This window comes from Plodia interpunctella, chromosome 25 (genome assembly GCF_027563975.2).
Source record: "Plodia interpunctella isolate USDA-ARS_2022_Savannah chromosome 25, ilPloInte3.2, whole genome shotgun sequence".
Taxonomy (NCBI): Eukaryota; Metazoa; Arthropoda; class Insecta; order Lepidoptera; family Pyralidae; genus Plodia; species Plodia interpunctella.
In genome coordinates, this window is record NC_071318.1 from 4224491 (window position 1) to 4239147 (window position 14657).

At 34.5% G+C, this 14657-nt stretch overlaps 1 protein-coding gene across 1 annotated transcript; it reads right to left on the minus strand.

Annotated features, from left to right (window-relative positions):
* Positions 1 to 8016: 8016 nt before the first annotated feature.
* Positions 8017 to 14375, minus strand: LOC128680877 (juvenile hormone epoxide hydrolase-like). The gene is made up of 7 exons (XM_053764346.1): positions 14170 to 14375; positions 13082 to 13267; positions 10912 to 11172; positions 10288 to 10434; positions 9751 to 10096; positions 8706 to 8940; positions 8017 to 8251 (listed from the first exon to the last, which is right to left on the minus strand). Exons 1-7 carry the CDS (start codon positions 14242 to 14244, stop codon positions 8032 to 8034), a joined length of 1470 nt encoding a protein of 489 aa, XP_053620321.1. The 5' UTR covers positions 14245 to 14375; the 3' UTR covers positions 8017 to 8031.
* Positions 14376 to 14657: the final 282 nt, after the last annotated feature.

The following is a 14657-nucleotide window of genomic DNA, read 5'->3' on the forward strand; positions in this document are numbered from 1 at the left end:
ACATAACCTCGAGAATAATACAATTTATTTCAGATTTTTCCAGATTTTTTATTACAATAATTGTTCCTTAATAGCTAGTTTGTTAAAAAAAAAACAATAATCACAATAACACAGTAGCTATCCTGTGTTTATTTAATATTTTTTTTTATGAATTTGTGAAGAAATATACGGATTTGAGAATATGCGTGCTACTTATCTGACAACTAAAAATATTAAAAAAAAAAACCTGCAAATTTGTGGTGAAAATATCAGAAAGCGGACCCAAAACCCAGACAATTTGTAACTGAGGAAGAAATCTGAAAATTACTTAGATGAGAGGGAGAAAGGTGATTATTTTGCGATTCACCTGGATCTACAGAGGAGAACATCAGTCATCAATCGATCCTGTCAAACTTCCCCAATTACAATATCCAAATTAGTAACGAAGATTACTCAAATGAAATCAACGGGCGAAGCGATCAAATTATATCAGCAAATAACCAAATCAGCTTTTAAGACTTTGGAACCTTATCCTCTGGTACGTTCGAAGCATTCAAATTAGATAAATTGAAGTGTCGTCTGGATAAAGAAGCGGAGTAAAGAATAAATCACATTAGTCGAGTAATAGAAGCTAGTGAATTACTACTTACAGTCTGTCCAGAAAGTGAAGAAAACTGATTTTAGACGAACTAAATTTTTTTGCCATTGCAATACCAAATATAATGGTCAGGATTGGTTGATGAACACCCAGTGTTGCCAGTCAACCGGAGATAGCGCCCTCCTTTTATTTCATCTTCGAGTTCTTTTTCGAGTGTTATTGCCGGTGTCTGATTTTATTCAAGTCGCCAAATGGCATCTGAGCCAAAAATTAAAAATATATATTATAACAGATTATGAATTTATTTTTTATATTTGTATGCCACTTTGTAAAAGCATTATAATGTTATCTATGTTACATATTTACAAATAAATATTTTTGATTTGATCTGAGATTTAAATAAATAAAGTTCGCTAGTGTTCGTCAAATAGCGCCCTAACTCGATCAATGTAAGCACTGTGTTAGGGAGCGCCGTTCAATCCAGATAAAAGGTTTCAGATCCAGATGTCGCTGGTTTCAAACTGCCAATAGACGATTTAAAAATGTATCTTTCTTACTTCCTCTGCAATGCATAGAATTTTTGTTCCAAGAATAAATGGTCTGCAATATAATTCTTTGATTTTCACAATTAGTGCCAAAGATGAGAGAAAGGAAATAATTTCCATCTCTCATCCTATCTCATACACAAGTATACCTACTAAGTACGGATCTCCAGTAGCCGCCAAACCGCGTCTTATGAATAATGCGATATGATTCCATCCTTAATGACTTCGCTGTAAATTACACAGGAACGTGCGTTAATGTTTGAGTATTTGATCTAGTTCACTAACTGACCACATGACGTTGACCACACGTATGGTCAAACTGTATTATAGTCACCATACGACCATACCATTATTAATTAATTAAATAAAACTCATTCTTCTCAGTAATGGTCGTTCCGAAATTCTAGTAATTTGTTGCTCTTTAATAAATCATTACATATTATAAAACAAAATCCTCTGCCGCGTCTGTATGTCTGCCTATATGTCTGTCTGTTCGACCAGAACTCGAAAAATTACCATGCAAAATAGATAAAATAAAGTTGGACAGCAGTCTCTGTGCTTCGACATTTTATATCTAAGGCAGAAACTGGGCATGAGACACTGTATCTAATTCATCGACCTTAACCTTAATAGTCTGCCCTGACGTTAGGCGCAATACATATTCTATAGCGATTAACATTAATCATCATGCTTCAGTATGTAAACTGATCAACGATATGTACTGAGCAAATCTATATAAAAAAATTGGATTCAATTGTCCATTATTTCCATAAATATTAGAAATGCGAAACTTTGTCAGGTAATATGTGTGTATGTTTGTTACTCTTTCACGCAATTCTACTAGAGCGATTGTTATGAAATTTATATACACGAGTAGAATATACAAACTTATAACACCCCTCTTTTTGCGTCGGGGCTGAAAAATGATAATACCATATATTTCTCTTATTAGCGTCTGTCTAAAATCCGTCAAGTAAATAGAGGTCTCATGAGAGAGAAAATAAATCTGTACTCATTAAGAGAATCGCGCAGTCATTACCATCTCCGCAAAAACATCTGTTTTGCAATTCAAACGCTAGGGCGACCATGCGTTAGGACATAAATAGGTTTATATTAGTGAGACTTAGAACAAACCTCAAAATAAAAAAAGGTATGTGCTTAGTTTAATTAATATGTTGATGAGTGTTTAAAAGCGACTATTTGTTATAAATTTAGGAAGCACCTAAATAATGCTATTTACGTATTAAATTTTCCCAGGGTCAGTGGGTTTATCATTTATATGGAATTTGAAGCCTTAGTTTGTGATAAAATCCTAAAGATACATTTTGCTTCTAGAGGGACATCAAATTAAGGCTTTTAAAAACCCCATAACATAGTTAATTTTGAAATTTAACTTAAACTTAACTTCATTATTAGATGAGCCATAGAGTGAGCGCTGCACTGCTCATTTTATGGCCAAAGACCCTAAGGTCTTTGGCCACAGTACCCTATAATCACACTGTCCCTCTCGCCTTTCAAACCAGAATATAACAATTCAAGTTCCGATATATTATTAGTAACCAATCCATTCCGGCTACGTACTCAAAGCGTTACGGCTTCAGTCTGACAAATAGTTAGCAGAATACCAAAAGTTGTCTGCAATGAATTTTGTATGAGTCTTGATGCTCGAAATAAAGAATATTATTATTATGTTATTATAATGAGTTTCAGATCTGTATCGGCTTGAAATAAAATATCAGAATTGGGCCTGGAATTGGGTAGTTCAATGGAAAGTTGGTCACCCTACTCAATCGTAAATGCGAAACAACGAACTGTGGTACACCTCATTTGCCTCCCAAATACTTGCAAGCTAGAGTGAGAGAGTAAGAGAATTGCTTTTTAATCCATGCCTTGTTAAGTTCGACTATGAACTGTATTCTGAAATTGTTGGAATTATTAAATACTAGCTGTGGCTCGGGGCTTCGCTTCCGTGGGAATTTCCGTAAAAGGTAAAAAAAATACCCCATGTTAACACATTGGGTATTTTTTGTTATTTTTGTTATTCCAGACTGCGTTTTTATTTAAAAATACTTACAGGTACGCTTAAAGTAACTCTTAATCATATCTCCAAAACAATTAGTAAGTAAAACAATTTAATTTAACAAAGTTAAACAGAAACCGAAATAAAGGATGGAAAAAGTCTGATTTAGTTTAAAACTCCATCAGAAAAGGCCAGTAAATTTGAATGAACCACGAAAATAAGACTATAATCCGTCTTAGACCGGAGTTTCTTGATAACATTTCTGTACAGTCTCGAGCTTAGGTTATAAAAGCATGAATGTAACTAAATAACACAAATACAAACACTGAAGAAATGATTATATTTGTTTTACATAATTTTATTGCATTAACAAGTTTATTTGTCAGACAAATTAAAAAAACCCCACACAACTTTTGAACGGCTAAACGTATTTTCATTAAACATGGCTAAGAACACTCGGGATAACATTATCTACGAGACAAAAAAAAACTAAACGAAAATCGGTTCATCTGTTTGGGAGCTACGATGCCATGGACAAACACACAGACAGACACGTTAAACTTATAATACCCCTCTTTTTGCGTATACAGTTAAAAAAACATAGAAAAAAGATACAGAAATGTTGTATTTAGCAATGGTGGACTTATTTCAAGGAGGGATTTCTTCCATTCCAACGGCAGGAAAAAAACTTTTGGTTATTTATTTATTTTCTTTGAAATGGAGATGCCTCTCCATTTCAAAGAAAATAAATAATATTAACTGCTAATATTATCAGAGTAGTAAGTGTTGTGTGTATGTAAAAATCTATACATATATATAATAAAACTGTAAGCACGCTATGTCTGCGCATAGGAGATATTAATAATTAATAATTATGGGTGGTCTTTATGTGACAAAAAAGTAACAAAACGGACCCTGGACTCCAATGCTCAACGCCCGAGGAAGCAATTGAAATAATGCTGAGAAACAGAGTTGTTATTTTAAACAAATAGTACAAAATTCAGATTAGACAATAATTTATGTCAGTATTTTTACAGAAAAATCTTCAATCCACAATAAAATGTATTTGAATACGAAACCTGAAACGAATAGCTGGCAAAAGGTCAAATAATTTCCGATCGCTCACCTGACTCCGAATTTATTAAAAATTAATTAATTTTCGCCAAACATTTTACTAAGTCTGTCCCTTCTATAATTTTGCGTAAAAAATGTTGTGTGTACAGAGTGACTTCATTTTGACAGGGGAACTAATTTAACTTATCCGCTCTGATGAAAGCATCGCGCGTCGCTACTGTTGAACAAAGACACAAAATTGATTTTCTTTGTAAATTCTTTTCATTGAAACCTTTTGAAAGGTTCCAATTTTGTTATGTGGGTGAAGTATCGATGTAATTCTATATTTTGATGAGATATCTCTATTTCTCATCCTCGCGTGATCCCGGACACTAATGAGGGAGCGTAAAAAATAGTCTTTGAAATTTTCACAATTCGGCTACGATTTTGGCCGGTCGCGTGCCTGACGTGAATCCTCCTTGGAAATGCTAATATTGCCTATCAACTTGAAAGGCTATGTACCCCTTTGTCAACTTCGTAAAACATCCACGGGAGGACAAAGAAAAAAAATAGCTATAAGTACCGTCAGAAAACACAGAACTAAAATCCAGACACGATTTACTCAATTAGGGCGAAACGAAATTTATTTATATTTTAAAAAGGTATCATTTTTTATCTTAATGTAGTTACATCTGTAAGTAATGCTAATAAAGGTTGAAGTCGCTTCTGTAGTATTTCTATTGTGTAACGTTTAAAGCGCTCGTTGAAAAATGAATGGGAATTAATTTGGAAAATTATAATACCTAACGCTGAGGGATTTTTGGATTATTCTTTGACGTTGTACTAGATGCTGGTTAATATTGGAGGGAAATATTAAACGAGGCCTTGGGAAAGCTGATTTATTTGTAAATAATTGCCCTAAATAATAATTAAATTACCTTAGATAATATATGAAAACCAACTCTACTATTCACGCTCTTAATATCTCAACATTATAATCACTACATACATAGTATAAAACAATATACCTTCTCGCTGTTTCACTGTCCCTAGATCTTTAAATCTACGCAATAGATTTAGATGCAAATTTTTTTAAATAGCTAAAGTGATTCAAGATGAAAAATTTGGTGTGCATTGTATGGTGTTACCCCAGTAAAGCCGAAAAGGCCGCTAGTAAATGATATAATTACATTATTCATTCATGAGAGATCACTCCTACAAAGAAATCTCGTAAAATAACTTAGATATTATAAATCTCAATAAAATTGCCTATAAAACTCAGATTTTCTCATTTCCAGTTCAAGTCGCGTGCAGTCCTAATCGAGTGAGCTGGAATCGAGTTATTCGTGATAAATCTAACAGATGTTTAGCTCGTCTGACGTAAATATGACGTCGGATTGCCAGCACTGGTCTATTGCCTCCTGCCCTGCCTCCCATCTAGCTCCTGTAGCTGGCTGGTTTGATTTTTTTATTTATTTAAAATGATTTCAATTTGGCAATCATGCCTCCTATAACAGGCTGTTTGATTTTCTCTTAATTTAAACTTCTTTTGAATATAATCTAAGTTCCGTTTTCTAGAAAACGTTCGATATTCAAAGGTAGAAATTAATGACGAGAATGAGTTGATACCTACTATACTTTATAAGTCGATTTTTTAAATTTATCAATTTGATTTATTTTTCGTAGGTATTGCAATAAAATCTAACTGGCTGAAAATGGTGCTTATAGATATTTATTTATAGATATTCGATATTTGCTTAGTATAAAAAATATATCGAAAGAATACTAGCTTTGTCAAAATATTTTGAGTCATGTGTAAAAATATGATTAAAGTGAAGTGTCCCGTATACGATTATGATTTTTAAAGTTTATATTAATTTAGGAAATCAATTCAAAATACTTTTAGCCTTTGTTATTTTTAACACTGTCAAGTCATTAAATGCACTTACCACTTCTTTCCGATATTGAACAATCGCTTTCCAAAAGTGAAACAACCAAGGAAGTACAATTTAATACCTCCATAATCAGGTTACATTTCAATTCGTCAGATTGCACAGATAATGAAAAACAAACCATAAACAAGTTTAACTCGATGCGCGCTGTAATCGCTGGAAACTGGGAGCTTAGAAACGAAAGGGACAGCTAATATTAAAATATCCAATGGTTTTCTTAGCTTCGCGCATCCGGTACCGCAAATTTCTTTCTCTAATATGTCTCTCGTGCCTTTATGTTGGTTATTTCTACCACAGCTGCGTTATAATCTCATTAACCATTTACATTAGAAAATACATGTTAGATAAATATCACTGATATTCCATTTACTTGTTGTGGCATCTTGTTATTTTTCTTTTCAGCAACAGTTATCATTACTTTCCATTAATTCCACAACTGGATTTTCCATTTACTTCTGGGATCGTTGTTTGAAATCGAGTCAGCGTGGCTAAATCGAGTTACTAGCGTCTCCCGTGCGCCGCGTTTGCAACTTCGGCTGTGCAAGCCTTTTTTCCTTTGCCAGCGTTCGTTTTTTAAAAACAAATCGCACCGAGTTCGCTAGTCAAATATCGAATTGGAAAACATCTGCGGATTTATGGTTGGAATAGTTTTTTTTTTACACTTTATATTTTCTGAGTAACATGCCTAGTGGTGTAATATGTTAATTATTGAAAAATATGTTTTTTTTTTTCATGAATGAAACTGGTTGGATCGATTTGGTAACAATAAAAATTTTACAATATTTTAAAAGGTTAGGAAGTAGATGCGATCCGTCTTCTAAGCCGACCAGAAGATGTGATAAGGTGATAAACTATTTTTAATTCTCCGAGCATCTTAGAATGTCAAAATTAAACCCTTCATAATTCAAGTGGTCAGAGCGACACCTCAAGTTCCGGTGATTACATCCTAAAATATTAATATAGCTGTCGACCTTAACCTAACCCTTTTGACAGCTCCTGTCGTTTCTACAGAAACAGGATTATCTTCCGAGGCTTGTTGTTAATGATAACAGGCTATAGTTATATTTAGATTTGGTTTATTATCGAGATGTTTAAATGAACAGCGCTTTATGTTCTAAACTTTAACCGAAGAACAGAAATAAATATAAAATATAATTATATTAGGATAAATCATACAAATTGAGCTAGCTCCAAAGTAAGCTCGAGACTTGTTTTATGGGATACTAACTCAACGATACCATAATTATAACATTTTATAACAAATACATATACAGATAAACATCCAAGACCCGGGCCAATCATAAACGATCATTTTCCATCATAACCCCACCGGGGATCGAATCCGGGACCTCTCGGTTTAGAGGCAAGCACTTTACCATTCCTCACCGAGGTCGTCAACTTAAATTAACATTCTGATACTATTATGTACTTTTTTAGTTTGGTTTCATTTATCTGTTACATTATAGCAAACTGACTGAAAGTGTGTATACGTTAGTACATTACTATACGAACGTACGTATATGTTGCTTGAATTAATAAAATAATGAATGTCATCCATAAAAAAGGTTCTGAAAAGTATATTAAACGAGGCGAAGCTATTCCTATAAACTTAATATTTTCTTCTTGTTCATTGCCCTTTCCATAATTCACACTTTTCACATATAAATCCTGCTATCCATTGTCAAACCATTGCAGGACGCCAATGGTTTGACAAACTGACAATTAGCGATGCCGACTATTGTGCGAAGTGGAGACGAAAAAGTAGGACCCCGGTCTCTGACGCTCAATGGCTGAGGAATCAAGCGGGAAAACGATTAGATGAGAAAGAAAGACACATAAATCCTGTAAACTATACAGAAAAAAGGAACATTAAAAAAAAATTTTTTATTTCACCACCTTATTTCGAAAATCGATGAAACTCTTAACAGCTTTGAATACGTCGTCAGCGAAGACGTCAGGCATTTCGAAAGCAGCAAAATGGCCGCCTTTGTCCAACGTGGTGGTGCCAAGGAGGTTGGTGAACTTCCATCTAAGAGTGAACTCTGGCTGGAAGAACAGTTCGTGCTTCAGGCGGAGGCCCCATGTGGGAACTTGTGTTGGAATTCTGAAACAGATTTTAGAATTATCTTGACGTATTTGATAACATTAAACCATATAATATTACTAACGCGTCAACGCGTAATGACAAGGAAAGTCGCTCTGCTCCCGCTACCTGCCAGTAACACAACTTGAAAAGACATACATGTATTTAAATTACACTGACATTTTCTCCCAGTCAACCTTCGCACCAAAGTAATTTTGGTCCGATAGAATTTTCGTCCATGATCGTCATCATGACGTCTTTGTTCAAACGTATACAGAAAATTTGATAAATTATATAGTTGAATTAAAAAATATATATTTTGGCCTGAATCATGCAATGGTATAGTAGCTATTCAACATTGTGTCCCCTGATCCCCCTGCAAAAGTTTACCCGAAGCATAAATAATTTATTTTTTTATCGGAACCGTCAGTTTATATGACACTTCTATGACTTTAAAAAATGCATTATTAATTACTTGGCCAAAACAGTCGTCAATTCAGTCATCCCAGCCATCTCTTTATATAATCTCATAGACGTGGTTATACAGTTTGTAGCCCAATACAGCATAATGTTGTCGACAATATTGGTCATGTTGTAATGCTTGGAGAGGCCACCGTCCTCTTCAAACTTGTTGCTCGGGTCTGTGAAGATCATGAAACGGTCCAGGATATAATAGGCGAGGCCTACTGGAGAATCTTGGAGAGCTACGCCTAAAACAAAACATTGAAATATTATTAGCAGCGTATGACGTATTTCCACTTGATATAAGCATCTGCATGATTTATGTCATCGGATGATGATGTTTGCACTTTATGATAAAAACGCCTTGAAACCCCCCCCCCTCCTCCTTAATTAATTATCCAACTTATTTCTGTTTTAATTATTTGGAATTAATGTTTTAGGGGCTATCCACACATTTCCGGTTCCCGTCCCTACCGTGTTCCGTCATTCCGTCAGGGACGGCTAAAAAATCGGTCGGTTCACAGGCGCATCCGGATCGTCAGTGTCCCGGAGCTCGCTGCGAGGCACGGATGAACTGACAGTGCTATCCGATTTTTTAAGTAAGTAGGTATAAAATGAACACCGAAAGTTTGATTGAAGTTGTTCGACAGAATAATCTTTCTAATCCACATTATTTGAATTCTAAGAGAGAAAATATCTTAAGGTAAATAAAGTTTAAGATACACTGATTATACATTACACTGACACAGATTTCCCTGATATGTGTGAATGCGGGAGACGGATGGCACGTCCTTGACGGGAACACTGAAACTGATAACTCGGAACACGGATAGTCCTGACCCGGAAATATGTGGATAGCGCTTTAATTGAACTTTTCCCACTTTTAAGTGAAGTCAACACACATATAATATACATAAATTTAAGTTATACTGTATATTTAAGTTATACCAGAAATAAAAGCACATACAATATAAAAAAGAGGTTAATGTAATTAGGTGGCTATTGTCTATGGTTTTTTTTTTATCAAAAAAAAAGAGAACAGAGAAAATCAATCTCACCTATAGTATCAGGTTTGGTAGACTGAATATGGCTGTATCCAGATTCTTCCAAAAAGAATTCTATATGTTTCCTCAATGGGTACAAACGGTCAGTGTGATCATGTTCGACCAACGTTGGCCAAACACCTCCCAATACCCAGGTCCAAATAGTCTTCTTTTGGAAATTGAGAGGCATGTTACTATGGAAGCCCAATAATTGATTAGGGAACAATGTGGCCATGTCAGAACCAATAAAATGACCAATATCTCCACCCTGGACCACGTATTGGGAGAAACCTAGCCTTTGCATCAGATTTCTCATTATCACCGCAATTTGTGGACTCCCCAAGCCTGGTCTGACTGGTGCCTATAAAAAAGGAAAAATGTGAAGATTATTATATATTTGTCAATTGTGAATTGATACTTTTTGCGTTTTTCTTTATTCATAATTGTCCAAGCACAAATCCTTTTATTTTATCTAATTCCCACTGTCATCCTTAGCGAAATGCGATAAACTAATAAACTACTAGCGACCTAATAAACTAATAGAATATCTACCTGTGAAAACACGAATCCTGGTAAACTGGGAGCAATCACTTCGAACACTAAGTCATAACCTGGTTTAGGAGTTGTCAACAGTGGTATAGCTTCGTAGAACTCCCTCACTGACCCTGGCCATCCATGTAGAAGGAGCAGGGGAACTACCTGAAATAACAACATAGGTATAAGATAAATATATTGATTATTATAGCTTGCCGAAGAAGGCTACTCGCGTAATTTTGCCCGGAAAATTTTTGAACGATTAATTTTAATAAGTACAATTATTTTTTCCTTTTGGATTTTTTTCACAGTTGTTATGTCCGCTTGATTGTGTAAGTGGCTAGCTAATAGTTTTCTAACTACAAAAATCTCTATGCTAAGTCGATGTCAGACGGACGGACAGACATGACTAAGCTATAAGGAGTGGGTCCAGGAGTATTTGAAAATCCACTTAATAACAAAATACACTTAATAACTAAATATAGTTTAACTTCGACATTTCGCATTTATTTCTCTCTCATATTCAACGCGTATTCTTAACTTCATCCATCTATCTCTGATATTATGACCGGCCGCCTGACTGATTCGAACCCTCTTTGGAAATACAGTTATTGCCTATGCAGTTATTCAAGCTGTTCTTACCTTTACTTCATTCCGTACTTTTGGTTTAACGTGTATAAAATGGATATCCAGTCCCTGAATATTCGTCAAGAAATGGTCGAATTGGTTTAAAAACTTCACTCTCTCAGGATACTTTGTACTACATTTGAACAGCCAATGAGCAAAGAATTGAGCGAACCCATCAGAATGGACTCCATATGTCCAAGCTACTTCTGGAAGACTCTTCTTGCCTTTTGTGTCTGCTCTGTAACGTTCCTGTCTTTGATTCAGATCGTATATGAGCTGAAAAAATAAATTGAACAATTAAAATCTAATTCTAAAATATTATTGTATAGGTACTTACTCTATACATTACATTATAGTTTTAACATTGTCCGACCAGATACAAAATCGTGACTAAAACATTTTTTTTTTATTTTATTGAAATAGAGTGAATTAATCAAATATAGATTCATTTGTCGTCCGTAAAGGCTGTGAATAGGAACAACAATGTTAAAATTTTCTTGATTTGGCTTTATATCTATATAGTAATATTATATCTATATAGTAATAGCTCTCTCTCTCTCTCTTGAATCCTCACATTTGTCGTTCATACAGCTGGAAAACAAATTTCGAAGATTTGTCTTCAATTCTGTCTGTAAACCCTATTTAAGAATGGTGTCGACGCCTATCAGCTTTATATCCCATGCTCACCTCGTATCATATCGGGATTTTGCTGAGTGAACCAATGTAGTGTTCACGGAACAAAAGTATTTCCAATAACAAGATGAAATGGAAAGTGTTGCATTGTTATCGTGAACTTTGACGTTAACATTAACCTGCGCCGAAAAACGCAAAGTACGCCATTTTGTTTAAACATCAGCGGCGCGCGGGTGAAAGTCCACGTCAAAGACTGGTGTAACTCGCCCTCAGTCTGCGTTAGTCAAGTTATATTAAAAGAATCAACATAATAATACCTATCTTATCTATCTATCTTTCCATCAAATACTTTTGTGAGGTCTCTAAAAAAAGCAGAGTGACATTTTCAAATCCTCATTTCCAAGCAACGATTACGTCCAAACGTACAATCTGATCATAAATCATTCTATATTTTGTAGTTCGGGTCCACTGAAAAATATGTTTGCTCTCGATACCAGAGATTTACGACGGGCGCGCTTTAGGAAAACATCATTCGGTGAGTATTCGTTATTTGACTGTTCCAAGATTTGAAAGCATGGAAAACATATTATTTGAACGAAATTCGAACTTGTGACTACAAACTACAACTTCAAAGGGTTTTACTTTTGTATGAGATTTTATTTTACACTCTTGAAAAAAAAATACATTCAAGATATTTTTTTCTTGAGCTTATAATCTAATTTTAGGCGGTTTACATCCAATCATTTTACATGAGAAATGAATAAAGATTTGGCTTTTAGTCAGAATTAATTATACCTTAAATCCTAACTAATATTACAAATGAGAAAGTAAGTTTGTTTGTTACCTCTTCTGCTTACCCAATCTTCATGAAATTTTGTTTAAACTAAGGAGAAGCACACAGGGTACCTTTCATCTCGATAAAATGTGGTAAATTCACGCGGGCGAAGCCGCGGTCAATAAGCTAGTTTATAATAAAGGGTTATCGTGGAAAAGCAGAAATGTGGGAAAGGATTTATTTTAATAGTCCTTTATCGCTAGTTTTCAGGTGCGATTATTAATTTAGGATTTGGCGTTAAAATTATATTATGTTATATAAAGAGGTAGGCTATAATTCTAGTTATTTCTCGTAAACTTTGCATGGTGATTACAAAGTCTGGTCACATAAAGTTTATGTTTGTTAGTGTTTATCTCGAAAACTATTGTACTTGTGAAATGTGTGCTTCTCTTTTTATTATCTTTATTTGAATTATTTATAACACGTTATATAAAAACATAAAACTAAACTTAAATGTATTTGTTATACATGACACACACGCTTTTCAATTCCCGCTCGATTCCAAAATTTTTTCATCTCATTATTATTTTTAAAACTAAATTAGGAATATAAAAAAATGTACATCCCATCAAGAGCGTTGCCCTGCGGCATCGTGTCCGAAAGGCTGGCTGCATATATCCTATTAAACTATCGATTAAATTAGTGTCTTAAATCCATGAAGTCCAGATTTTATTCACCTTTTCTGTACAAATTAAAAACTACCAAAAAACTACTCACCCCGTCAGAAAATACCACTTTATAAGGCCTTACAGATGTGTCTTGATTGGTCTTAGTATCATTGGGTCCCCACCATGCGTTCAAATCTATTTGTGGTAGGTCCGGCACAGTACTTACTTCTAAGTATATAGAGTAGCCAGCTGCTGCCAAAATACCGAATATTATGGGCAGTATTATCAACGTAGCCTAAAAGGTGATATAATTCTTAAAAGAAAGACGAAATAATATGTAATTTACCATAAGATATGTGGCCACTGTACTAGTGAACAATGTCCATTTGGAAAAACACCATTTGACCACATGAAACTAAAAAATCTTTTTCTAGTTTTAAAATTTCACCACACATATTATATTTTATTTATTACTAGCCGCCCGTCCCGACTTCACTCTGGTAAAACATAATAAATTATACACCTAAATCTTCCTCAGGAATCACACTATCTATTGGTGAAAACCGCATGAAAATCCATGCAGTAGATTTTGAGTTTATTTCGAACAGACAGACAGATGCGGCAGAGGTATTTTATAATATGTAAGCGTTCACTATACTTATTAGTAGATTTCCTATCTCTCTGTTTTGAAATATAAAACACTATTGTTTTTATCAAAAGTAGAGGAAACCTTGGTACAGTTGGATGGAAACCTATCCCATCTATATTACAGCCTCCAACAGCAGTACCAGCATTATTGTGTTCCAGTTTGAAGAGTAAGAAAAACTGTGTAAATACAGGGCACTGTGGCAAAAGATCCAGGCATAAAAGCGGGTAACGCGCGTGTGACACCCGTCGTGTTGAAACGTCCTTAGGTTGCAGTAACCACACACCATCAGGTGGAGGGTTAGGGGAACTACTCCCAGTCTGGAACTGGTCCTGGGGACCACTTCTGATAGTGGTAAAGACTGGGACAAGACACCCCCTAATCCCTCGTGGACCGCATTGCAGTTTTTCTGCATTATAATATTTCATTTATATAATGATATTCACAGGTAGCTTATACTTTAGGAGTTTCCTGCCATTTGTTACCAATGTAAGTTGTTCATTAAATATTTTCATTTTTCAGAATAAAAAGTATGTTTCACAATCACTTACACTGTGTCCACTTCTATTTCTCTTCACTTTAATGTCTTTCGGTTTATTCTCCTTACTTTTTTCTTTTTTACTCATTTTCTTTATCTATACAACTGTGTTTAAACACAACTTTAAATGCACTAGTATAATGGCAACGAAATTATCTATATTTTTTCTTGTTATCAGCCAACGCTGATACAATATATCAAGTTGGAATTCACAAATACATTGCAAGCTAATTAACCATCATTTGTTATTTTAACCTGTGATTAAAATTTATTTTTGTTTCTGGCAACTTTTAAAGGACAACAAAAATACGTTCCTAGTATAGCTACAGAATAATCTATACTATTATTATAAAGAGGTAAGCATTTGTATGTTTGAGGCGGGTAATATCCGAAACCAACGAAAAGATTTCAAAAATTGTTTCACCATTAGAAAGGTACATTATCCAAAATTGCTATATGCTATTTTTTATCTCATAATTCACACGAGAGCGAAGCCCCGGG